Raw genomic sequence first — 27030 nt, forward strand, 5'->3', positions numbered from 1 at the left:
TGGCCAGATCTCAGCTCACTGCAAGCTCCGCCTCCTGGGTTCACGCCATTCTCCTGCCTCAGCCTCCCGAGTAGCTGGGACCACAGGCACCCGCCACCTCGCCCGGCTAATTTTTTGTATTTTTAGTAGAGACGGGGTTTCACCGTGTTAGCCAGGATGTTCTCGATCTCCTGACCTCGTGAACCGCCCGTCTCGGCCTCCCAAAGTGCTAGGATTACAGGCTTGAGCCACCGCGCCCGGCCTTCATTGATTCTTAATCTCATTGAAAAGCATCACTGTGCACCCAGTTGCCCAAGTCTGAAATCAGGACATTGTCCTTGATGCTTTTTACCCTTTCAACTCCTCTATCTAATCAGTAATTTTATATAATAAAAGGATTCTTGATTCCTTCTACACTTTTTCCTTTCCACTTCCATGACACTGGTCTAGGTAACCATTATCTTTCATGGAGATTGACGCAAGAGCTTCTCACCTAGTCTCCCTTCCCCTAGTGTTGTGTCCTGACCTAACCTCTGCCACCCAGCAGAAGTATCTTTCAAAGTTCATATTTGATTATGCTACTCTCCAGCTTCAAACCCTTTACCTGTTTTCTTTGGACTATAAGATAAAGTTCAACTTCCTTAATATAGCTTAGAGAACCTTTTATGATATGACCTCCTCTTACTTCTCTGGCCTTGTCTCTCATAATTGTGTCATCCCATTGCTGGCCACTCCGGCAACTACCTGCAGTTCCTTGGATGTACCAAGCTCTTCCTGTATCCCGTTCTTTGAATCTATTGTCCCTTCTCCAAGGAACATTCTTCAGCTGCTCTGTATGTGATTAACTCCTACTGAACCATCAAGTCTCAGCTGAGATTCCACTTTCCCTGAGCCCTGAACCCTGGTTTAATGTTTCCTGCGGGCATTTTTACCTTAGAGCTTACTGTGTCATAGTACATAGGAAGCTGATTTCTTTCTCTATCCTCCTCTAGCCTCAGCTCCCTAGGGTTAAAGACACTACAGTGTTCACCCTTATATTCCCAGATCTTAGTACAGTGCCAGGCCTAATGGGTTTTCATACATATTTACATAAAGAAAGGAGAAAACAATGACAAAAGTACAGATGATATGCCCATGGATACTCTAGACATAAATGCTTATAATATTTCTCTCTGTAAGCATTTCCAGTGGGAAGTTCAGCTTTTGCCTCAATTACTCTGATGGGCATGCAATCATGACAAGAAGCTAAAGGAAGGAGATTGTTTTCTTGACATTTACCTAGAAGTATAGACAAGTACTGCCATGAGCAAACATTCTTGCTAACAATTCTTGCTCTAATGTGGTTGATATAACGTCCACTTGAATCAAGATGATTAAGTAGGTATCCATTGAGTGTCATGCATAGCAATGGCAAACTGTTGGAGTTACAGAAAATAAGTAAAGTCTTCTCCCTTGCTCTTACAGATCTGACAGTCTAGGCACCCAACAGATGTGTACAACAAGTACTGAGAGATGTCATACTTGTCCTCAAGATAGTAGAAATTCAAGAAAGGAGTGACCATGGAGGACCTTGGGATTTGGGCTTTTACCCCAGTGGTGTTTGGCTGACTTAATCTTTCTAAAATGTTTTCATCATTCAATCAAATGCTTCTTCTGGAGGCCAAGCATAATTAGAGATACAGAGATGAAAATAACAATCATTACCCTCATGAGACCTATAATCTACCCAATAATAATGGGAGACAAGCCTTTAGAGTTTTTTAATTTGGAGTTTTCAGAGATTTCCTGAAGCTTCTGGACTGATGTTTCTATTGTACTTGAGTCCCATCATTTGACATTAGAAGGTCTCCTTCCAAGAAATATTTCTTACCACCAAAAGACAGTTAACTTTGACTTCAAACAGAACATTCTGGTCTGCACCCAGAACCTTTAATACCTGAATCTTTTAAATCAGTGATGGTCCCACTTCTAAAAAGTAAAAGATAAATCAAATTCAGTATGTCTCCATTAATTGGAAGGGAGTTTCAAGCTAATAGGAAATGAACTACGAAGGCCATGTTGGGATATGAACTGAATGGTTGCCATTGAGATGGAGCAAATGTACCTGGATATCATTAGGTGGAACCAGACTGGAAAATGAGGGTCCTTCCTTGACCTCATTGAGGTTTTGGCCCTTTCAGCCTCAAGCAGTATCCCAGCTCCAGAACTGGACCTGAGTTACTGGATAATACATTAGGAAACTGTGACCACCTAGGAGTTGGACTGCTGAATGGGCAATGTCAGCAGGTTGTCACAGATACTCCATGCAGATCAAGCTCATTTGGCTCTTCCCAGCTCAGCCACCTGTTGTAAACAGCAGAGGGGGGCTTAGCTCCACATGGAGGTTGTCACTATCTCTGGTATGTTGTCTCTCCCTGGGAACGGACATGGGTGTGGACACAGGGAGGACACAGTTGATTCCTGCTTTCACTGAGTCACTCTGTCCATTAGGAGAAACAGTCCAGGCATGGCCAGCCAACGGGTGGTTCTTTTTCGCAGGATCTTCTGTCACTTTGAAGACGGGATAATCTCAGGCCTAACCACAGAAGCAGTTCTGGAGAAAAGTCAGAATAGCAGGTTGGAAGCAGCTCGCGGAGGCCTTTGAATGCTAAGTGGAGGGACTTAGAATTTATCCCAGAGGCCATAGAACACTATTAGAAGTTTCAGAGGTGTAATAATTTGGAGTTTTGAAGTTGTGAAGATAAGATGCTGGTTCAATGTCACAATTAGAGCAAGGTAGGAAGTAGAGAAGTTAAGGGTAGACTGGGAACCAACTGGGCAGGCTGCTAGTTTTTGGGTGAATTTGGCAGGACTGAGGAAGACAATCTACCAATAGAGGATGGATCAGGACACCAGAAAGCAAATAAAACAAGTCATTCGAAAATCCTAAGATCATCATGGCTGGGTCAGAGAAAGAATCAGACAGAAGCAGGGCAGGGCTCTGGAGAGCTCCAGGGAGAGGCATTACTGCATCTGCTGTCTCCTTTTCTTTTTCTTTTTCTTTTTTTTAAATATAAGCAATATCTTGGATCTGAATAGAGTTCTACCATGAATTAGGGTTTCTCTTTCCCCAAGGTTCCCAAAGACTGAGCAGGATCTTATTACAGATGCAGCGAAAAAAGTATGTTTTTCGGTATCAGACGGACCTCATCTGAATCTCAGCCTCACATCTCATTAACTACATGGGACCTTGGGCAGGCTACTTCACCCATCTGCAAAGTGGGAATCAGTGATATGTATCTCATTTGGCTGTTGTAAAGCTTAATCAAGTTAATATATGTAAAGTGTCAAATCAGTGCCTAGCACATAGCGAGTTCCCAGCTTCTATAGCACCCTTTCATCTTTCTCTCCTTACAGCATCAGAGAGCTTGTCCTCCATGGCTCCTGTTTCTCTCTGGCCAGAGGCAGAGCCTCCATGGGAGCATGGGAGGGATGTAATCAGAACAGCAGCATTCTTTCGTTATGAAGTCAATTCAGCCATCCCTCAATTTACTGGGCCCCTGAAAGGCTGTACAGTGAGCCATCATTGTAATGAAGTAAAAGTAGCTGGATACTCCAGGAAGCCCTTGTAGTGGCACTTTGTTAGATGAGATATGTCAGCATTGACTTCTTTTGTAAGTGCTACTTCTGTTGAGTTCAATGCATTGAAAGGTGGAATGCATTGATGAATGTATTCAGTGCCTTGGCCACTCCTCAGTTAGCTTTTAGAGTAGAGGAACTCACAGCCACATGCCAGAGTCTAACTGTCAGTTTCCAGACATTTACTGTGCCCTTGGCCCTGCTTGGACTTTGGAAATCCAAAGGTACATATGACCGATGCCTGCTCTGGGAGAAATTCCCCGTCCATATGGAACACAGCTATGCCCTTCTGGTCCAAGTGAGAAGAGAACATGAGGGAGAAAGTGTGCACACCCATAAATGCCAGTCCCTACTCAGTTCCCACTCACTTCCACAGATACCCAGGTCTGCTTTATGCAGGTCCTTGTGTTGGTTTCTGGCATTTCTGAGATGACAGAGGCCCTGGTCTCTGGAGCCTCAGAGATTTCATGGACCTCTTTTTCTGCTTGAGCTCATGAGCCAGATATCACTCCTGGCCCAGATCACTGGGTTACCAGAGGCATGGGTGAAAAAGCTGCTCTTGAGCAAAGGGCCTGGGACACACGTGCTGGAGAAGCATGATGAGCCAGCCTCAGGGAGGAAGAGCACTTTGCAGGAGCATGCTGTACAGGGTCTTGCTGCTGCTTTTCAGAAGCAGGAGAGCCATGAGCCTTGGAGTTCACATCAGCACTGAGACTGACCTTTGGTGGCAGGGAGGATATGTATACTGGGAGGGGTTGGCCATACTGGACCACAGGGCACCTGATTGGGTTGTTCATAATTGGTCTTTGGGGACACCTACTGCAACCCATTTATTAGGTGCCCCCTCTAAAGTGATTATCTCAATGAATATGGTTCACATAGGCCCACTACTTCTAGAAGGCTGGACCTCTGGACCTTCCCAACCACTTTTTCTCCCTGTTCCTGGGTTACGTGGCTCAGCAGGATACTTTTGCACACAGCATTAAGGGCAAGTGCACCGTTCCTTTGAAAACAACAAGGAAACAAGGAGTTCAGTGTTGTGGACATTTAATGAAGTTTCTCCTCGTAAGTACACAATACCAAATCTGCAGAATCACAGCCAGACGTCTCCTCCCAGCTTTACCTAAATTCCCACACGTGCTACCTCAGTTAGGGAACTATGACTTCACTTGCCACTAGATGGCCCTCCATGTGCACATAAGCCATTCCCACATAGCGAACTTGCATCAGATTTTCTGGAATTTTTTTTTTTTTTTTTTTTTACATGTAGACACACATGTGCATACACAATCTTAACTTTTACCAATAATCAATAGCCAATAATCAACACTTTAATTTTCCTTTTAGCATTCAAATGATAGAATGTATTCTCATTCTCTGGAAAATCAGTTTAACATCAGAATCTACAGATATTCCTGAATATTGTGGGCCACAAAGCACATATTAAGATGAATTTGAATTTATTCTATTAAATAGTATGTTTTGGTTTATCTTATAAATGCTGTATTTAACAGACTGGTTTCTAAATTAAAATTTTTTTAAAGCACTGGAAGAGAAAGGAAGCACAAACATTTGAATAGGACTTGCTCCATGGAGCCAGGCAGTGTTCTGAGATATTTTAAACATTAGCTAACTTAAGCTTCATAACTTTGATGTAGGTATTCCATATGCATCATTATAACCATTTTATAGATGAGGAGAAAATCAGATTGCAGCATGAAAAGTGTTTAGATTCCCTTTTTTCTTCCTGTCAATTTTCTTACCTATAACTTAGGAATAAAATAATCCCTAATTGTTATGAAAGGATGTTGTAAACTCTAAAGTGTTACACAAATGTTATTATTATACCTTGGGTTTCATAGGAGTATAATTTTCATATGTGCTCAGGAGGCTTGTGATCATTCATTCACATGAAAACATTTATGCGGGTCCCAGGTCATCGCCTCTGCATGAGACATCTCATACTGAGATGCCTGTACTATTTCTAAAACAAATCTAGTCTGTCTTGAACTCTCTTATAGCTGAGGGTTCCAGGGAAGTTGCTTTGTGCTTTCAGCAGCTAATTCTCCCTTAGTCTCAGGATTTAGAAATGATGGATGTGGTAGGACAACTTCAAGGGTGGGACTTCTGCCGAACACAGAGGTGGCCAGTGCTGATTTCACATAAGCCAAACCAGTGGGAAGAGGCAGGCTGTTTTTAAAATTATTATTCTGGAACACGATGTACTATCTCTGTATCCAAGAGTTCACATTTCAAGTGGCCTATCAGATCATCTCTTTGACAGAGGGCTTTAATTAAAAGCATGAGTCTCTGGATGGATTTTAAGTGGCATTGTTTTTCTTTGGAAGTTATGCAAGCCACTTCCATGCTATAAAAGGGCTTTTAAAATTTGGCTTAAGGAATGCTTTACCCCTCAGGCTTTGATCCCTACGTGTGAATCATTTTGTATCTGGAGGTTCCAATTTGCAATCTCCTGGTGTAAGGAAAATTCTACCCTCACAGAACATTTTGGATTTGAAAACCGAGAAATCTGCATCATTCTCAACTTAACAGCTGTCGTAAAATAGAATTAGGGCTGAGAAGTCTATAGGGATAAAGTTGACCAAAGACTATTTTAAACTTTATTTTTAGTTTCTAAAGTTTTTGTCTCCACCTCCCATAATAAATGTATTGGGACAGTGACCTACCCACTCAACTCCTGAAGGTCAGTGTTCTCTGCACTCAGGCCAGGTGGACTCAGCCATCGAGGCCATTGTCCCTGTCCAGCCTCCCAGGGGGTATGCATGAGCCAGGGCCAGGATACGGATGCTTCTGCCTCAACACCATATGTACCACTGGAAAAGGGCTCCAAAGGCCCTTCTCACTGCCATTTGTAAGGCAAAATGTCTCTATTTTATCTAAGATAGGAAAATGGCAGGGAGATGCCAGAGAGAATGCAATGACTGTGCCCATGAGAAACCAACAGTGCAGGGTGGTGATCCACCTGCAGCATATGCAGGATGCAGCGTTAGATGTTGACTCAGTTTCTCAGCCGTACAGGAGAAAAGTTTCAGCACTTCTCAAACTCCATGACCATCCTTCAGTTGGCTACTCCAGGCCCTGTTTTGCTGCAGCCGGGTGAGGGCAGTAATGCAGCTCAATAGGTTAAGGGGCTAGGTTGTCCTTGGGCTTGAGATGATTTCAGTCCCTGGAACATCTTAAATTAGGGCCTCGAGCTTCAGATTCATGCCCTGGCCAACAATTTACCATAAATGATCACAGGGAGAAGAAACAGGCCAGGGATGGTGGCTGGTTCCTGTAATCCCAGCATTTTGGGAGGCTGAGGTTGAGGATCACTTCAGGCCAGGAGTTCAAGACCAGCCTGGGAAACATAGCGAAACCCTGTCTGTACTAAAAATAAATAAATCAATAAACTTTTTTACAAAAGAGAGAAGAATGGTCAGTTTACGTTGCATTTCCTCCTTTTCCTCAAGAAGAGGTGCCCTGTGGTGCCTGGGACAGCTGGGTCATCACATGGAAGTGGCTGAGAGGTGTACTAGAAAGAAAAGGAGGAAAATCCAGGGGTCCCACCAACCCCAGGCAATCTCTAGCCACTGGGTAACCTCAATCTACTTCTGGTCATAGTTTTACAATTTTGGGGGGGTAGGAGGATGGAATCTTGCTCTGTCATCCAGGCTGGAGTGCAGTGGTGCAATCTCAGCTCACTACAACCTCCAACTCCTGGGTTCAAGCAATTCTCCTGCCTCAGTCTCCTCAGTAGCTGGGATTATAGGCCTGTTCCATGCTGCCTGGCTAATTTTTGTATTTTCAGTAGAGAAGGCGTTTTGTCATGTTGGCCAGGCTGGTCTTGAACTCCTGACTTCAAGTGATCCACCTGCCTCAGCCTCCCAAAGTGCTGAGATTACAGGCACGAGTCACTGTGCCCAGCAATCATTTTACAATGTAATGTTGCCACTTTTTTTCAGCCCAGCCTATGCAGCCACACGAACACAAAAAGGTTAGCTTAGGAAGTTGTCAACGTCATTATGCTATAAAAATCGATAAATTGAACCTTCTTGCTTCCCACAATAGTCCATGCTCAATTTGGCGTCACCATCCCTTGCTTGGACAACTCCTAATTGTTCTTTGTGATTTCACTCTGCACCCCTTCCACACATCCAAATCTGTTCTTTTCACAGCTGTCCACATGGTCTTTTTAGAACATAGCCAATCCTATCACTGCCTTAAAACATACACTTAAAAAGGCAGGCAGACAAACAAGAAACTCAAATGGCTTTCTGTGGCTTTCCGGATCAGACTCATTAGTGTGGCATTCAAGAACCGTCACATCCTGGACCTGATCCTCCCCGTCACTTTCTTTCCATCATAAGTGCACTCAGATAGGCCAGTCCTACAGAGGTCCTCATTCACTCACTTGAGCCTGCCTTTCACATTTCTTCATCAAAGCCCCTTTGTCCATGTCATCACCCTAGCTTGAAATGCTGTCTGAACACCTCTATGCCTTGATCATTTTTCTCATCATTCAAGATCCTACTGACATGTTCCAAGCCCCTGAAATCCTGCCCTGCCTCCCCACAAGCAGACTTACTCAAACTCTCTTCTTTGAATTCTGCAGCATTTTGGTCTTGCAATTTGAGCTCCACTGTGCACTGCATTGTAAGTGTTCATATAGCTTCCTCCCCCATGAGATGATGAATTTCTCAAAGTAGAGACTGGGCAGCTGTGACTGCATATAGTGTAACACCTGCTTGATAATGCTTGATAAACATGAATGAGTGACCCAGAACATTTCAAACTTCTCTTCCAAGACCAGAAAAACTCACATTTCTGGGTGTTTTAACTCTGTGATTTCCGCTGCGGTCACCTGGGCCAGGAACTGCTTGCCTCTATTTTCATTTCAGACCCGTCTCTCTCTGCCAGATGCCTTGATCTCTGAGCCGAGTATACCTTGACCCAAAGCCATGATGCAGCCCTCAGCTTCTGAGAGGAAGGGGTAGGGTTCAGTAGTTGTGCCTCTGAGAACATGACAGAGAACAATAGCAGGAAGAGGCCAAGCGGGAAACAATCAGCCCGGCACAACCCATGTGGAGGAGCTTCCTGATTGGCTTGATCTGGTGGGAGCAGGAACTCTTACAATAACTCTGGAATTATCCCAGTGGGATGATGAATTTCTCCACTGAGGAGAAGCTGTCACCTGGTAATGTCAAGCACAGAAAACACAGTTAGCAAAAAAACAAAACAAAACCCAAGACAAAGTTCTCTTAAGGAAGAGCAGTTTGGATCAGTTGGAAGCCTCCCAGCCACTGCCATAGCACCCGATGCCGACCTCCTTCCTAGTCTCTGTTTCAGGTACAAGTAAGTCGTCATCTCTACCTTCTGGATAGATATCACTCTCCCCTCCATGGCTTAAAGGTCAGAGGTGCTGTTTATTCTTTGGTGTCCTGTTGGGTAGTTTAGGGAAATCCATGCTGTAGGTGACCACAAGAGAGAATCTTCCGTTTTAGAACTATATTGATTGAGCACAGGCTGTGTGCAAATACTGTAGGCACTGTAGATGCCATAGCAATACATGCTGTTTCTGCTTTCATAGAGCAGTGATTTCCAAATCCTGTGTATCCTATGGAAAGACCAAGCAAGGCAAGGGGTGGAGTGACAGGAGCTCCTAGTCAGCTCTCTCCTTAAACCACAGCAGCTCCCTTTGATCAAGATGTTGGAAAAGAAAAATCTACACCAAAAAGAGGAAATGCTGAAAACATTTGGACTGGGAGTGGTTTCATTTGCTCTTAGGTAGGAGACAGCACAGGGTAGCAGTTAATATTCTAGGCTGTAGCTACAAGCAGACCTGGGTTTGAATCCCAGCTCTGCCACTTACTGGTGGAAGGTCGTAAGTTACTTGAACTCTCTCAACCTCCAGTTCTTCATCTGTCAAGTGTGAATAACAGTAGTAGATATTTTACCAAGTGCTAATAATTGAATAATGCTTACAAACCATTTAGTATATCATCTGGCATTGTTTGTCACGGTAAATGTTCAATAAATGTGACCTATTTTACCACTATTGTTTGACGTTAATTTTTTTCAATGAATGACTCATTGAGATACTAACTCATGCGTCTTGAAAGCACTACCAGTCTCTCCAGAGTAACCTCCAATATGGACAACAGGCAAAAATGTGATTATTCCCAGTTTGGGCATTTGTGAAAGCTGTGGCTGAGGCTGTATGGATGCACACACACACACACACACACACACACACACACACGCCGATGGGAAAATCTAACTCAGCAGGAAAGCTATCACAAAGCACTGGATTTAGGCACAGTGAGTAAACAGGGATTTGGAAGAGAGGAATGCACCACATAAACAATTTTCACAATCTGGTATGAAAGCCCAGATGCTTCCTGCATGAAGGGGTGAGCTCAGAGAGAGTCATAGGGCACAATGAAGTAAATGCTGAGACTGTCCATCATTCTGGCCCAATTCCTACATATCTGTACATCTTCTACTTATGGTTTTATTTAGGTGAAAGTAAATAAGAGTACCCCATAGTAGACAAGAATAGTACATTACACACACACACACACACACACACACACACACCTGGGGTCAGATGAAACTGTATATTTGGGGAACTTGGGGTGAAGAGTACAGAGCCACACAGAAGTTACCTTCTGCATCCTCCTGCTTCAGAGAAAGCATATAAGACCAGTTTCTTTTAATCTGTTGTTTTACTAAGTCCAGAATTGATGTTAATTTGAATTTATTCTTTTAAGATTCATTTTTGACTGAAAAAAATTGAGCCGGAGGGTCTTCTTGAGGCTACTTCCAGTTGAGAAACAATTTATGTATTCACTGAGACAGTCATTTACTCAACCAACACTACTGAGAACTTTCAATGAGGAAGGTTCCTTGCTAGATACAGAAGCAAGCTAGGTTCCTTCCTAGCTAGATGCTAGAAGCCATCATCAAAGAAAGATGAAAAAGAGATGGTAATTATCCTCTAGAGTTTTGTAAACTAGAGTTAGGGAAGGGACCCCAAAATCCACGAATGAGTGATTAAAATACAGTGGGATAAAGTTGGTGGTAGAAATATGTCCATGAGATATGGCAGCAAAGAGGAAGAGCACCTTCATGGGAAGGGTGCCAAAGAAGACTTCCATAAAGAGATGATACCTGAGAAGGTGCTTTAAAAATGAGTAGTAATTACCCATGGGAAGGGGAAGAGAGAGCACAAGGGCAATCCAGGCAGAGGGGTGGTATGAGCAAAGGCGTTGAGCCAAACAAGGAAATCTTCATTTCTGCAGGTAAATGTGAGGCTGGGAGTGTGTCATATCCATGAGCTTTAGCAGAGAGCCCATGAGGGGTTTTCAGCAGGGGAGTGCTATTGTGGTGTGTCCAGACACATTCTGGATTTTAGGGTGATGGGGCTGGGTAGAAGCAGAGAGATTGATTAGAAGGTTGTTGCAGGCATTTAGGGGAGAGCCTATACTAGGGCTGAATAGAAGGAGCTATGAAAAGAGATTTGTGGGGCAAATTGGCTTAGTGGCTAATAAGACACTTAGTTGACTTCGTGACTAATAAGATACGTGTGTGGTGATGGTAAGCGAGGGGCAAGCCAGAGGTGAAGACAACATCCAGGTTTCCCTCCTAAGTAGAATGGATTAGTGGTGGTACCAGCATCTGAGCTACAGAATAGGGAGGAGCTGCTCTATGGAGAAAGATGAGTTTGGTCTTGTATATGTTGTGTATGTGGACCATCCAGGTGGAGACATTCAAAATACAATTATATGTAGAGGCTGGAGTTCAGGAGAGATGCTGAAGATATAGGTTGGATAGGTTTAAGCATGTTTGGTAGGAATTAAAGCATGAGGCTGGACATGAGTAGCCAAGAATTAAATGTTAATCAACAAGAACAATAAACCGGCCGGGTGCGGTGGCTCAAGCCTGTAATCCCAGCACTTTGGGAGGCCGAGACAGGCGGATCACAAGGTCAGGAGATCGAGACCATCCTGGCTAACACGGTGAAACCCCGTCTCTACTAAAAAATACAAAAAACTAGCCGGGTGAGGTGGCGGGCGCCTGTAGTCCCAGCAACTCGGGAGGCTGAGGCAGGAGAATGGCGTAAACCCGGGAGGCGGAGCTTGCAGTGAGCTGAGATCCGGCCACTGCACTCCAGCCTGGGCGACACAGCGAGACTCCATCTCAAAAAAAAAAAAAACAAAACAAAAAAACAATAAACCAAATAAACCTTTAGTGGTGGAGTAGAAGAAGAGGTGCCCATATGGAGAACATGGCGTCATGGTCTCTTCATCATGGAGGAACAGTGATCAACAGTGCCTTTAAAAATGAAGAAGTCAAACAGATCCACACCAAAGAGGGTTCGCTGGACGTGGCAGTCATGGACTTGACTAGCAGCAGACGCTGCAGGGTGGTGAGGGCAGAGGGACTGAGGCTGAGGGGGGGCCAGGATATGAGGATGTTGAGGCAGTAAGAGACAACTGGCTTTAGGGAAGTCTGGAAGAGAGATTTAGCAGCAACTGGAACAGGATGCAGGGTCAAGAGAAGTTCACTTATTTTTAGTATGGAAAGAAATGATTCTTGTTTATTGACTAGCAGGAAGGGGGCATCTTGGAGAGAGGTGAAGACACAGGGGAGAGGGGGTAGTTAATGGGATACCCTCCCAGATCAGTCTGCACAAGCTTAGGTACATGGGTGGAGGTGGTGGCCTTCAACAGACAGTCTGAGTCAGAGGCTGGAGGTCAGAAGGTGTGGCTGGATGGGACTTTTTCTCTTCCTAGGAAAAAGGGACATTTCTGGGGAAAAAAAGGGGGGTTTAAGCTATTGAGAAAAGTATTGCTTTGAAATGAAATAATCTCACTTTCCTGTAATCAAAACTCTTTATTTCTGATGAAACAGATTCAAATAAGAATCACAACAAAGAAATCAGTGCTCAGCTCGAGCCTGGAAATGATTTCCTACACGGAAATCCACTTGCACAGATTCTGATAGTGAGAGTCATGTGATTCCAGATGGAGTAAATACACACGAAAAGGAGAGAAAAGCAGGTGTCTCCATGGGCTGAAGCACACTTAGAGAGAGAGAAATTTTCGTTTATTCGTATTTGGGCTTCAATGTGATTACATCACCATCAATAATGAAGAATGCTGCCATGTCCCAGCTGTGTACTTAGATCAAGATATAAACCAGTCCAATATCGATGTTCTTTTTTCTGACTATCTAAATTTGTATATTTGAGGGGAAAGTAGAAAACCAAGCCAACATTTTAAAATTATGTACTATCACCATCTCCAAGTTACATTCACTATGTAATTTTTAGAAGCATGTTCTTGGGTAGCTTTGCTTTTTATGCACTCAACAAATATTTATTGAGCATCTGTATGTACAGGGAAGAATGTGAGGTACAGTAACATAAAATATATAGTCGTATCTCTTAATAAGTCTGCACTTGGGAGAGAGGAGGTATAGGTAGGGTTGGGAAGTACAAATATATTTTTAACACTTTATTACAAGGCAGAGTGTACCAAAAGTTAGAAATGCTGTGGATAATCAGAATGAATGAACATACCAGGCTGGGGGTGGGGGGTGGGGGTGTGGCTGGAGGAATTAAGGAAAACATTCCTAAAGAGATGTAATTTGATTTGGGCTTTTATTATGATATCTGTTTTCAGACAATGGAGTTGAGAGTGGGGAGTCCTTCCTGGCTTTGTCAGGAGCAGTTTGAAGTCTTGGCTGAAGATAGGAAGGCGTAAGGCTGGAAAGGGGTGGGAGCAGAACATGGAGGGTGTGAACTTCCAGCCTAAGAAGTTTGATGGGGTTTGGGAAGGAGGTGAGAGGGAGCCACCAGAAAAGGATGTGAGCTGGATATTTGGAATTCTTAAAGGGATCCTAGTCTTCTCTGCCATGTTTCTGTCTCAGGGATGACGTGAGGAAAAAAAAAAAAAGAGGAGGAAATGGGCTTGAGTTTCCACTGACACCTTATAGTCAAGGAAGGCCCTGTTCTTTCATAAGGAAAAGTGGAAATCCTCTGTTTACTTAAGGGCCATTAACATGTTTTCATATGAAAATACCAAATGATCTGCCGTGACTCCAGATAGACTCATCTAAATAAAAGGAAGCTGTTTCCTTACAAATTGAATCACAAAGGAAAAATATTTGGGGAGTGCCATAGAAACAAATGCACTGTCTTCCTGAATGTGGAACATGAATTTTGTAGCATTGATTTGTGGGAAAATAATATTCTTCCCAGTGCTCTACCTAGAATATTGAAATGGGGGTATTAAGGTAGATGATAGATAGGACAGACAGATTGCTAGAGAGCCAGATTAGATAGATAGATAGATAGATAGATAGATAGATAGATAGATAGATAGATAGACCGATGAGGCTAAATATTCTTAGGATGGAAGAAGGGGTCAGATAATCACGTCTCAGACAGATCTGGAATTCCAGGAAGCAGGAACTAATGAAGTGGTCTCTTCAGAGTTTTGCTATGGGAAGAATTCACCCCCGATTAGTTTTTATTCTTTAAGTCACTCCTCTCAAGACAAAGGTCTTTGGGCAAGAGTTCAGTTGGCCTAGCTTAGACACATTTCTACTCCTTGGCCAGGGATGTGAGCCCTCTGACCAATAGTTTCACCAAATCTACAAGGAACCCCAGAGAGACATTTTTCCCAGTGGAGGAGCTGGATGTTGTTTCTAAAAGAAAAGGGCAGAGGGACCCTGGGCAGGCAAAATTTTCAGCTGCCTGCCACCTTAGCCTCTGTCCCCACACTTACTTCTGAACCACATGTGATCAGTCTTCTGTTCCCACCACATAACTGAAACTTCAAGGTCATGGGTGAGCTCTATGTTGTTAAGTCTTATTTATAGGAGCGATCTGCTCACTGCACTGCAAGGCTGGAAAGGTGTTTAAAATGTATACCTAGCCATGTCTTGGCTCTTTCTGATATAATTCAGCCGGCAAAGGCTCTGGCCAGAAACCAGACGGACACAAATAGCACACCAAAGAGATGCTAAGACGTGGGTGATTATAATTGTGCAAGGAGTAGAAACTTCTCTGCTGAGACTTTGGATGTGGCAGGGATTTGGGGAGTAGAAGGGGGGCAAAGCACAGTTCTAGCCAACCCCGTTTACAAGCGTTGGTTAGCAGTAATGAATTCACAACCTTGCAATTGCTCATTTTTTTTCTTCTTCTGCTGAGTCATGGATAAGACTCTAAGCTCTGATTAGCTGTGGTCCCCAATTCTCAGCACAATTCTAAGAGCATTCATTCAAATTCAACAATATGTGGTAAGTGTCTTGGATGAATTAGGATTCCATGTGGATGCAAGGAACAGAGACCCACAATAACAGTGACTTAAACAAGACGTTTATTTCTCCCTCCAATAAAAATCCACAGGTATGCAGTTATGTAAACATCCACAGGCATGCAGTTAAGAGCTGTTTGGTGGCTGTGCCCTGTGAATTCCTTAGGGACCCAGACCTGTTCCACTTTAACCCTAAAGATTGATCCTTGTTGACAGTGACCAAGATGGCAGTTAGTGCCGCCTCACCTGCATACATGTGCATTTCAGGCAAAGGATGAAGAGAGAACTGGAGAAGAAAGGGCTAAAGAAGATTCTAGGAGCTGACATATAGCACTTTCACTTACATCCCTTTGGCCAGAGCATGTGGCTACAAAGGATGCTGAGAGATGTGGCCTTTATCCTGTGTGGCCATATGCCCAGCTCAGCCACAGGAATGACATTGCTTTGAAAGAAGGGGAGGATGGAAACTGAGCAACTTAGCAGTCCCCTTTCCACTTTTACTTGTGCTGAATTCGTAAACATGTGGGCAGCTTTCCTCTCCTCTGAGAGGAAGCAAACACTTCTCCTGAGGTTCTTGTTTTGGCAGGTTGGCTGGACAGGCACCCCACTTGACTGCTCAACTATGAAACTGCAGTTCCAGAGAAGAGAACAGGTCTGAATTAAGCACCCTCAGCCAGTTGGTCAGCATCTCCTTTTCTTCTGAGAGTAGCTGCTGAGATTCAGACCCATGCCAACTGAGTAGCAATGTGTTTGGCTATTGGGTAGGGCGTAACCCTATCTACGTCCCTTGATAGTGAGGAATTTCATAAAGGCTCAGCCCATCATCAGGAACATGCTGGTCTTGCTTAGAGCTGTTTCAGAAGTGTTCACAGGGTCCTGAGAATTTTGTGAGCACTTCTTTACTGCTTCTCTTGCCTCCTCTTTTAGTTGGTGTTGAGTTCACTGCACGAAGGGTCCCAGGAGTCCTCTTTCCCCTTGGTTTTTCTACTCCTTTCCTTTTCTGCTCTTTCTACCACCTCCTACTACTGGGCCTCTTTGTATCTGTGCTCCACCATGGAAAATAAGTTTTGTTTGCCCCAGATCTTCCCATTTCCCAGAGTGGAGCCCTTATAATTCACGATGTTTACTGAACTTGATCTCTGCCCTTTCAAGGGATGGAACTCAGATAATGAAAGATATAGGGAGGGAAACATTGCTTAAATCTGTGAGTGGGCATTAGGATGGGCCTAAGTGTCCTAAGACAGATTAGCTTGCCATGGCAGGTTGTGAGCTCCCCATGTGTGGAGAAGTTTAAGCAGGTGTGAAATAATCGTTGGGTGGAGGACAGTTCAGGGACTTCATGTTTCTGGAGAGCAATTAAGTTCAATGGCTTCTACTCCCAGTCTGACCTGTGCTTCTGTGAGCATGAAAAATATATATTGTGTTGCAATGTGCATTCTTGAGGGAAAGAAGATAAAAGGGCAAATGGTCATGGGCGGTTGTCAAGGGTAGTGGCAAAGAGTACTGGTTCCCCAGCCAGACCACCAGCGTCCAAATTCTGGCTGCACATCATTTCTGCAACCCTGGACAAGTCAGTGCTCTTTCTGTGTATCTATCCATCTGTGTTATGGGAGTTGCAGATTTTTTACTTCATAGGATATTGTGAAGATTAAGTATTACAATGTATGTAAAACACTCATAACAGTTCCAAGCACACAGTAAGCACTCAATAATCCTAATTCTTATGATTATTATTATTACATATATTAATGTATCTAGCAAAAACAATATTAGAATTGTTAGTATTATAATAATTATTGTCATCATTGATGGGGAAGGAAAAATGAAGCCCACCTGGGTTGACAGGCAAGACTCTCCAGACAGTAAAACGATTAAAAACCAAGTTGTATCTGTCTGTGCTCCTTTGGATTCAACTGACTAACACCCAGGCGAAGGGAAAAAATTTGGCTTTTTTTTTTTTTTTTTTTTTTTTTTTTTGAGATGGAATCTCACACTGTTGCCCAGGCTGGAGTGCAATGGCACAATCTCGGCTCACTGCAACCTCTGCCTCCCAGCGATTCTCCTACCTCAGCCTCCCATGTAGCTGGGATTACAGGCGCCTGCCACCATGCCCAGCTAATTTTTGTATTTTTAGTAGAGACGGGGTTTCACCACATTGGCTGAGCTGGTCTCAAATTCCCGACCTCAAGTGATCCACCAGCTTTGGCCTCCCAATGTATTAGCTTTTGTAAGTAAGAAGGCAAAGGAGTAGCCGAGGATCTGGGAAGCAGGAACTGGAGATTGAATGGCACGGTGTCCCCAGCAGCCAGCATGCTCTGTCTTCCCCTCTGTTTGTTTGGGCCTTGCAGGAGGGTAGGTTCTCAGCAGAGCCTTGAAGGCCAGGTATTTGAGAGCCAGGCATATAGAGCAGAGGGAGAGCATGAGTGAGCCACTGGGAGTGGGGACAGGAATGGCAGGAACCTATCCGAGGCACCATGCTGAGCTGTGAAGCTGGAGGGCAGAGCAGGTTGTGACCTGAAAAAGCCACCCAAGGCCACATGTTCCTGAGTGACAGGAAGGACATGTGATATGCTGGGCCTTGGCCCATGCTGTCTCCTCTGCCTGTCTCATTTTCTCCTCTTTTCCACCTGGTGAATGCATCCTTCAAGGCCCAGTTAATGCATCACCTACTTTGTCAAGCTTTTCTCACCACCCATATCAGTTGAAAATTGCATTCGGCTATGATCATAACAGAGGCTTAAGCCTATAACAAGCAATCTGGAGCCGGATATTCCAGAAGTGATGTAGTCTTTCCGTTGTGCCCCCTGGGACCCAGGCAATGTCTCTCTTTCTGCACACTCAGACATACTATTGTCCCTGTGGACACAGGATTACTGCTCTGCCTATAGCATCATATACCTTGTGGTAGGTAGAATAATGGACCCCCAGAGATGTCCACACGCTAAGCCTCAGAACCTGTGAATATGGTAGGTTCCATGGCAAAGAGGAATTAAAATTACAGATGGAATTAAGGTTTCCAAACAGCTGACCTTAAAATAGGGAGATTGGCATCCTGGATTATCTGGGTGCATTTGTATAACCACAGGATCTTTAAAAGTGGAAGAGGGAGGCAGAAATCAGAAGGAGGGGTGGGGGTGGCTACAGGGAAGGTCAGAGAGATGCAACAGTGCTGGCTTTGAAGATGGAGGAAGGGAGCCACAAGGCGCGGAGCGTTGGTGACATCAGGGAGCTGAAAAAGGCAAGGAAATGCATTCTCCCTTAGAGCCTGCATAAGGGAACACAACGCTGCCAGCACCTTGATTCTAGCCTGGCAACCCCCGTGTCAGACTGACATACAGAAATGTAAGATAATAAATTGAGACTGTTGTCAGCCACTAAGTTTGTTGTAGTTGTTACAGCAGGAATTGGAAATGAATGCATCTCTTTAGCACCAGGTCCCTGTACCTGGCAGGAAGGAGGGAAAGGCAAATGTTACTTAAGCCAATGTTCCTTTCCTTTTTTTTTCTTTTTTGAGACAAGGTCTCACTCTGTCACGCAGACTGCAGTACAGTGCTGTGATCGTTGCTCACTGCAGTCTTGAACTCCCAGGCTCAGGTGATCTTACCACCTTAGCCTCCAGAGTAGCTAGAACTAAGGATATGTGTCACCATGCCCAGCTAATTTTGTATTATTTGTAGAGATGGGGGTCTTGTCTTGCCATGTTGCTCAGGCTGGTCTCGTTCCGCTGGGCTCAAGCAATCCTCCAGCCTCAGTCTCCCAAAGTGCTAAGATTACAGGCATGAGCCACCGCACCCAGCCCTCCTTTCCCTTTTAGGGAGTTGTCTGGAAGTCCCTTCTGATCATTTTTACTTACATCTCATTGACCAGTGCTGTCCTGTGACCAGCTTTATCTTCAGTGGAAATTAGGATACATATTTTTTTCAGGCGGGCACATTGCCATCCCCAACCAAATAAGGATTCTGTTAGTTTGGAAGAGTGGGAGAATTGATATTGAGAAGACCACTCAACGTCCCCACCACACACTCACAGGCAGAACCGACTATTCTACAGCACGTTGTTCTTTCCTCTATTACTGCTATTTTTGGTTTGTATTGTAATTTATGTGTTCACATGACTGTTTGCATTACTTGACCAAAAAGTCTCATGAGCAGACACTGTGTCTGATTTATTTCTCCATCCCCAGTTGTCAGCACAGTGCCTGATACAGAGAAGGTGTTTGCATGAAGTTGGATGGATGAATGTCTAAATAAACTTTGAAATAAGAACATGATCGATGCACTTCCCAGAGCGAGAGGTCCTTTATATTTTCTTGTGAGGATGATCTATTGGGATTAGATAGATTTTATAAGACCATTTGGCCATGATTGCAACCTCATCTCCAGTAAATTAAACCTACACAGCTGCAGTGTGTCACCTTTCCTTACGGCTTATTACGGTTTGTTTTTTGCTCAGAAGGAACTGAGCAAGCAGGTTAGGGACTGTTATGTGCACCTGCCACAGCCTACGGATCCTCGATTAACCTTGCGTATAAATTACACTTCCTGCCCAGTCTTTATTTTTAGCACAGCAATATCTATTTGGCTCTTCCAGAGAAGACTGCATTAGATTTCAGTCATGAAACTACAAAACAGTGGCATCTGCAGCCTGGATGGGATGACTGTTGTTAACCCCATGACACTCTGTTCCTTGGGAAGCTCCTTTGCCCCAGGACTCAGGTTTTCCTGAGAAAGAGAGCAGCCTGGACTGACCACACCCTCAGAGCCTGGCCCAAGACCACATGTGAACTTATAGAAAAATCTGCATTGGATCTGACATAAACTCTCCATTTCCTTCATTCATTCCATTTGGGTTGAAACTCAGTTGTTGTTATCACAAAGGTTTCATTTCGTTTCTTTCTTTCTTTTTTTTTCTCTCCCTCTCTCTTTGTTCCTTCTCAGTTACACAGTATCATGACCCAAATCTTTAGCACCTGAACTAGATAGCTGAGAGCCTTGAAACCCATAGGGCCAGGGCACGTTGTGGAGACAGGCCAGCCAGTGGGCATCAGTTCGCAGAGAATTCTTCACCACTTGGGGTTGATTCACTGGAAGAAGTGAGTTACTGAGAGACAGCCATCTTCGGCTTTCGTCAGCCATTTTTAACACGATCTGGTTTGTTTTAGAATCCCCTGTAGCGCGTAGCTCGGAGTCCAACCACACAAGCTCCATAAATGTTGGTTTTGAATTTAAATAGATGTTGGGGTGCTCCCATTTCCCCTTCACTAGACATGTAGGAAGATGAGGCCCTGGCCCCTCTTTCATGCCACAGCCTGGGAGATGCTGCCTTCTCAGCAGAAAGCCTCAGGAGGTATTTTGAAAAGGGAATTTATTGTTTTCGTTCCGGTTAGATAAGTAATAAATGAATTTTTTAAATTGGGAAAATATTGAAAATTATTTTTTAAAAATGAAATCACCTTTAATTCCATTACTCAGAGACAACTATCACTGATATTTTTCTGTTTTTTCAGTCTTAATCCTTATGAAGGAGTGCCCTGTTTCCCTCCAGATTTCTCAGAGGATTGAAGATTAGGGAAGGGAGGAGATGGTGCCTTATGTTCTTTCTAATCATTTAGCTTCAGGCATTATTGGGATATATAAAAATACATATAACACACATATAGATATATGTGTATATGTATTATATAATGGGGTATACATTATTAGGATATATATTAGTAGGATATAAATATATATATATTACATAATGTACACACACTTATATTTGACCTGTACCAGTTCATTATTACTACAATAATGCTAGATAACACACCCTCAAATTCAGTGGCTTAAACCCAAAGTTATTTATTCTTGCCCACACTTCTGTGAGTAGGCTGGGCATTTGCTGATTTGACTGGGCTTAGCTGAGTGGCTCTAATTTCAGGTGCATCTGAACTATATAGCTGAGAGCCCTGAAACCCACTGTGCCTGTCTGTGGGTTGTCCTCAGGTCTATTCGGTATGTGTTCTTTCTGCAGTCCATGCTGACGGGGCAGCAGCTGCCCAGATAAGTTATTGTCTTGGCAATGGAAGGGGTGCAAGAGGACAAGCTCAACTGGGCAAGCACTTTTCAAGCCTCTGCTTCTGTCTTATCTGCTCACATCCTATTGGCTAAAGCAGGTCACATGGCTGTGGCCAGTGTCAAGGGACTGGGAAGTGTATCCCATCCACCATGAGCCTAGAGCAAATCACATGGTCAAGATTGACATCAGTGGCTTAGGGAAGCATGTACTTTTCCCATGGAAGTAAGGGAGGAAGGAAGAGAATATTTTTGAGAATAATGTAATCTTTTTTTTTTTTTTTTTTTTTTTTGAGATGGAGTCTCACTCTGTTGCCCAGGCTGAAGTGCAATGGCACAATCTGGGCTCACTGCAGCCTCTGTCTCCTGGGTTAAAGCGATTCTCCTGCCTCAGCCTCCAGAGTAGTTGGGATTACTGGTGTGCACCACCATGCCCAACTAATTTTTGTATTTTTAGTAGAGACGGGCTTTCACCGTGTTGGTGAGGCTGATCCCAAACTCCTAACCTCAGGTATCCACCCGTCTCGGCCTTCCAAAGTGCTGGAATTACAGGCATGAGCCGTTGCAACTGGCCCAAGAATAATATAATCTACTGCACACCCTAAATATCTGCTAAAGTACTCTGTTCTTTGAGATTAAAATCGAATTTACTCAGGCCAGGTGCAGTGGCTCACACCTGTAATCACACCTCAAATAAATAAATAAAATAAAATAAAATCTGCTCAGAGCCCACCTGGTTGGTGGTAGCATCCAGTCTACACAGGGAACCTGTAGTCCAGAGCTCCTCTACTCATTGAATTAATTCAGTTTATGGATAATTTGACTGTCTCATGTGTTGTTCCTATTTCACACTCATATCGCTTTACTCACTCCCCCCAAAATAATTTACATGGATGTGTGTAGAAGATTTTCTGAACATCTGGAATGGCAAAGAAGTTTTATATCTCTATGTTCATACCTCTAGATTGGTCAGCCCCCCTCTGTAAATTCTCTTTGCATCTCGCCCACACACAGCCTCTCAAGTCAAAGCTTGCTGAAAAATTCACTCTTGTCTCCAAAATTCTGAAAGTCTGATCTTGGCTGGGCCACACCATTTTGCAACTTAGCTCAGCTTTTAAAATTCATTCAATGTAGGTGTATTGAGCATTTGTGCCCTCCGTCTGAGGAATTTATAATCTAGTAGGGGAAATTAGTAGTTTACATTACTATTTGGAGCCAGAAAATTCTTTGTTGTAGGGTGCCATCTGATGCATTGTGGGATGTTTACCAGCATCCCTGACCTCTACCCAGTAACACCAGTCCCATCCCCTTGAGCTTTGGACAACCAAAATATCTCTAGACATTGCCAAATATCCCCTGAGGGACAAGATTACCTCAGTTGAGAGTCACTGCTCTAGTATATAGTAGACTTGATAAGACTTCTAATAAAACAAAATAATGTGCTAAGAAATGTTCAGAGGGGAGTGATGTTATTTCCTGGCAATGAAATCTGTGAACGCCTCATGACAGGTGGCGTCTGAGCTGAGACGTCAATAATGGTTAGGAGTTGGAGTTGAGTTTCCTAGAGGAGGAAAAGACACAGGGTACATGTGGGCAAATAAGAGTGGCTCTGTTTGACTAATGCATAAAGTGAAATAGGCACATTGGTAGAGTGGAGTTGATAGGTACTGGGAGGCTAGATACCATGAGGTCTTATAAGCTGTAGGACTTCTACTTTTACCCTGAGTGAAATGACAAATATATCAGAGCTGTGTTCATTGGGAGGGGGTTCATTTGGATATAGGGCTTGCCTTCATAATCCAAAGTAATTGCTGCAAAGACTTATCCCTCAGAAGTCATTTTTCTGACACCCAGGAAGGAAACAGAAAGGGCCTCTGAGGGGCACAGTATGTCACTAAATAAATTCATGCCTGGATCTTGGTGTTCCTTACCTTTCAGAAAACCCCACTCTGAACTCCTTATTTTATGTCTAAGTCTAATGGCCAGTTCCCAAGAGCAGATTAAAAGATGGAAAAAGAGGGCCAGGCATGGTGGCTTACACCTGTAGTCTCAGCACTTTGGGAGCCTGAGGCAGGAGGATCGCTTGAGCCCAGGAGTTTGAGACTCACCTGGGCAACATAGTGAGACCTCACCTCTACAAAAAAAATTTTTAAATTAGCTGGGCATGGTGGTGTGTGCCTTTAGTCCCAGCTCCTTGGGAAGCTGAGGTGGGAGGTTTGCTTGAGCCCAGGAGGTAGAAGCTGCAGTGAGCTATGATCGTTCCACTACACTCCAGCCTGGGTAACAGAGTGAGACCCTATCTCAAAAAAAAAAAAAAAAAAAAAAAAAAGATGGAAAAGGAGGAAGGCAAGGGAGGGGACTCATAGGCAGACACAGACTCAGCAGCAAAGCTTCTAGCATGACACGGTGGAAAGACAACAAAAGAAAATGTGAATGAATTAGTGATTGAATGAATGAACCAATGAATAAATTCAGATCAAATAATTCAAGAGGCACAGCAGTCTAGAGTTTTAGCAAGAGAACATTTATCCCTTCATTATTTCTGAAGACATTGCTGCATATCAGTGCCATCCTATGCCAATATATGCCATCTTTAACAAGGTGGGGGATGTGGGGAACACGTCAGAACCCATGTGGTGAGAGTTGCTCAATGGTTAGGAGCAGGTCTAGAGTCGGAGCACCTGGCTTGAATCCTTGCTTCAGGGCTCTGCGGCAGTAAAGCCTGCTTTGCTAGGTTACTTCACCTTGCCAAGCCCTACTGATCTCATCAGTAAAATGGGGATTCCCTACTCACAGGGTCATTGGGAAGTTTGAATGAAATAATCCACATGAATTCTTAGCTAAGTTCCTGGCACAGAATAAGTGCTCAGTAAACACTGGTGGTAATTATTATCATTTCACTGAAAGAATATGGCTGTTGAGACTTTCCCCAAATCATAGCTGCAGCTGCTGTCCTGGAATATTTCCAGAGTCTCCAGGCAGTGCTGAAATTTCCCTTTTATAAAATACATAGGATGGCTGTGAAAATTGAGGAAAGTTCCAGAAGGCAGGGGCAATTGCATCTGTCTTCTTCATTTCCCCTCTTTTTGGCAGTAGAATCCAGGCCACAGACAGAGAGGACAGCAGGCTCCCAAGGGTACTGGCCACCAGCTATTTCTTGGCAACACACTTCCTTTGAGCAAGAATGGCCCTTTACCTTTTGGCCAACCTGAGAGAGCAGTTATTCTGAGCTGGCCAGGAGAATATGAAGCTATTTTCCTTTTGATATTATGTCCTATGCTATGTAAATATAATATCCCTCCAAATAAGAAAGGTGCTCATGCATAGGGCTGGCAGGGAGACATCGAAGCATGTTGCACAGTGGTGGCTGTGAACCAGGGGAGGCAGTGCTGTGTTGCTTTCCCTTGACCAATATCTACCCAGTGGCAGAGCTGGAAACACAGGATGCTCTGTAATGGAAAACCTTGGCCTGGCTCCTCAGCATAATGTAAAACGAAGGCTGCCAGGAAGGTACAAATCGCCCAACAGGAAGAAACTGCTCTCTTGCCCGTGGATGGCAGGACAATAAAGTAACTTGTCCTTTGTTTGTGTGTTTTCCAGGCTGGAGCAAGAAATACAAACGCTAGAAAGTGAAGAGTCCCAGATATCTGCCAAAGAGCAAATCATCCTAGAGAAACTGAAGGAGACAGAAAAATCCTTCAAGGACTTTCAGAAGGTGAAAAAAACAAACATGATTTCTCGAGGTTATGTCCATGGGGAAGTAAGGTCTAGCAAAATGGTGCCAACTGGGAAACAGGCCAGTTGGCATTGATGAGAAATCTGAGCCACGAACTCTATGAAATGAGAGGCAGATGTGTGAGGACTAGGGGCCATCCTGAAGCTGAGCATGGCATATCTTTGGGTGTGGGACCATCTGGCCTGCTGCAAGGCATAGGGAAGAGTCATGAGATTACCCCATCTGCCTGCTGTCCAGATCCCTGATATACCCTGTGCCTGAAAAGCCTTCTCTTATTGGACTCTAGAATTCTAAAACCAATTCTGATGAAGCAGAATAAACATGCTCTTTGTGGCTATAATTATAGTTTGCTTTTGAGTCTTTCGTTATAAAAGGCCAGAAGCAACACCCTATGAAGTGGACATGAATTCCAAATACAAAGAGTGTAAATCCATGAAATTTTACTATATATAAAAACAGATGGTGCTGTATATCAAAGAGTAGAGTTTGTAAAACCAGTAGCTCTGAACAAACATCTCAGGACCTCCCTCCATTTTATAACTGTTTCTGCAGTACCTGAGTGACAGAAAAGCAATCTAATGAAATCAATTTAGGATGTGATTTTCTGATATCATTCTCCAACATGACCAAGGATATTTGCTAGATCATTGAAATAAATCTCTATTGGGAGAAATTTAGTACAAGTTGGGAATGGTAATTTTGGAACTCTACACAAATTGTCCAGAAGAAAAGAGATCATCGCATTTTCCCAGCACAGTCAAATTCTGGGTCTGGGATGGGAGAAAGATGGGTTAAGTCTTTAAAGATGGGAAAAGATGGGCTTGTACCCCCACATGTAGAGTAACGCTCTGCCTTGTTTTTGTTCCTACAGGGTTTCTCCAGTACGGATGGAGGTAAGTGCTCTCTACCCCGACTGTAGATGAATGTTTTGATCCTGTTCAGCTTAGGGGGTTTCATTAACAGGGGCGTAAGGAAGAGGTACTGTGTTGATTTGTAAAGGCATCAGAAGAAGTAGCAGCACTGGTTGCAGGCCACTGAGGAGGCCCACATTCCAAGCCTTCCCTGCCTCTCTTCTTCAGGAACTGTCTCTTGGCTCACTGTTTATCCTCTTACAAAATTGGCCTGGCTCTTCTCCTTCCCATTAGGTCCCAACGCTCACTGCTTAGGCCTCTCTTGAAAGGTACCCAGCAAAGAAGAGTACTAACATCAGGACCAGGTCCCTCGTAGGGATGAGCCCATTTGTCCTAGTGGTTAGGTCCTCAGGTTGAAACACACGTGAGAAGTTTAGGAAATTTTGGAGAAACATTTGGTGTTTGGAAAACCTTTCTACAGTCTCTGGATTTTCTTTGCTTTCTCTCTCTCTCTCTGATCAGACAACTGTAGTTTCTTCCATAGAAACAGGGCTGGGCAAAACTTCCCTCCCTGTGTGGGATCGTTGGTTCAGAGCATAGGAAGGTAGGAGCAGGGTCCTGGCTTCCTGGTGGCAAGAGCAGGTCTTTTGCCTTCTCTCCTTTCCCTACCTTTCCTCTGTCCTCTCCTCTCCTTACCTGGACTGTGGGGATGAACTTGAGATTGTGTATTTCTCACCCTTCACCTTGCTCCCTATCTTCAACTGCAAACCCATGATTCCTACTTGCATTTGGCCCTCAGCTAGATCTGCTTTACAATGCAGGGACTTGTTGGAAAGACCAGATATTATGTGCTCACCTGGCTGTGAGAAAGTCACACTCTAGGGCTGGGTGTGGTGGCTCAGGTCTGTAATCCCAGCACTTTGGGAGGCTGATGTGGGAGGATCCCTTGAGCCCAGAAGTTCAAGGCTGCAGTGAGCTATGGTCACACCAGTGCACTCCAGCCTGGGTGATAGCAAGGTCTTGTATTAAAAACAAACAAGAAAGATCAGCCTCTAGACTAGGAAGATGATCAGGAGCCAGGATAAGAATTGGCGTCAGTGTTTTCCCAGTGTCATTTGGAAATATTTGGGGAAAAGTTAAAAAATGTGTTTTTCAGGCCGGGCACAGTGACTCATGCCTGTAATCCCAGCACTTTGGGAGGCCGAGGCGGGCGGATCACGAGGTCAGGAGATCGAGACCATCCTGGCTGACACGGTGAAACCCCGTCTCTACTAAAAATACAAAAAATTAGCCGGGCGTGGTGGCGGGCGCCTGTAGTCCCAGCTACTTGGGAGGCTGAGGCAGGAGAATGGCGTGAACCCAGGAGGCAGAGCTTGCAGTGAGTGGAGATCATGCCACTGCACTCCAGCCTGGGCAACAGAGTGATACTCCATCTCAAAAAAAAAAAAAAAAAGTGTTTTTCTGGA

At 44.0% G+C, this 27030-nt stretch overlaps 1 protein-coding gene across 6 annotated transcripts in view; it reads left to right on the top strand.

The window, feature by feature from the left end:
- PALM2AKAP2 (PALM2 and AKAP2 fusion) overlaps window positions 1-27030 on the top strand; it is a 398719-nt gene that overhangs the window by 125193 nt on the left and 246496 nt on the right. For all 6 annotated transcript variants that reach the window (XM_017859235.1, XM_017859233.1, XM_017859234.1 and 3 more), the window contains exons 4-5: window positions 24578-24692; window positions 25585-25606. In XM_017859235.1, coding sequence (XP_017714724.1) covers window positions 24578-24692; window positions 25585-25606 — 137 coding nt within the window. The remainder of the gene's footprint in view (window positions 1-24577; window positions 24693-25584; window positions 25607-27030) is intronic.

This window comes from Rhinopithecus bieti, unplaced genomic scaffold (assembly GCF_001698545.2).
Source record: "Rhinopithecus bieti isolate Rb0 unplaced genomic scaffold, ASM169854v2 scaffold_47444, whole genome shotgun sequence".
Classification (NCBI taxonomy): Eukaryota; Metazoa; Chordata; class Mammalia; order Primates; family Cercopithecidae; genus Rhinopithecus; species Rhinopithecus bieti.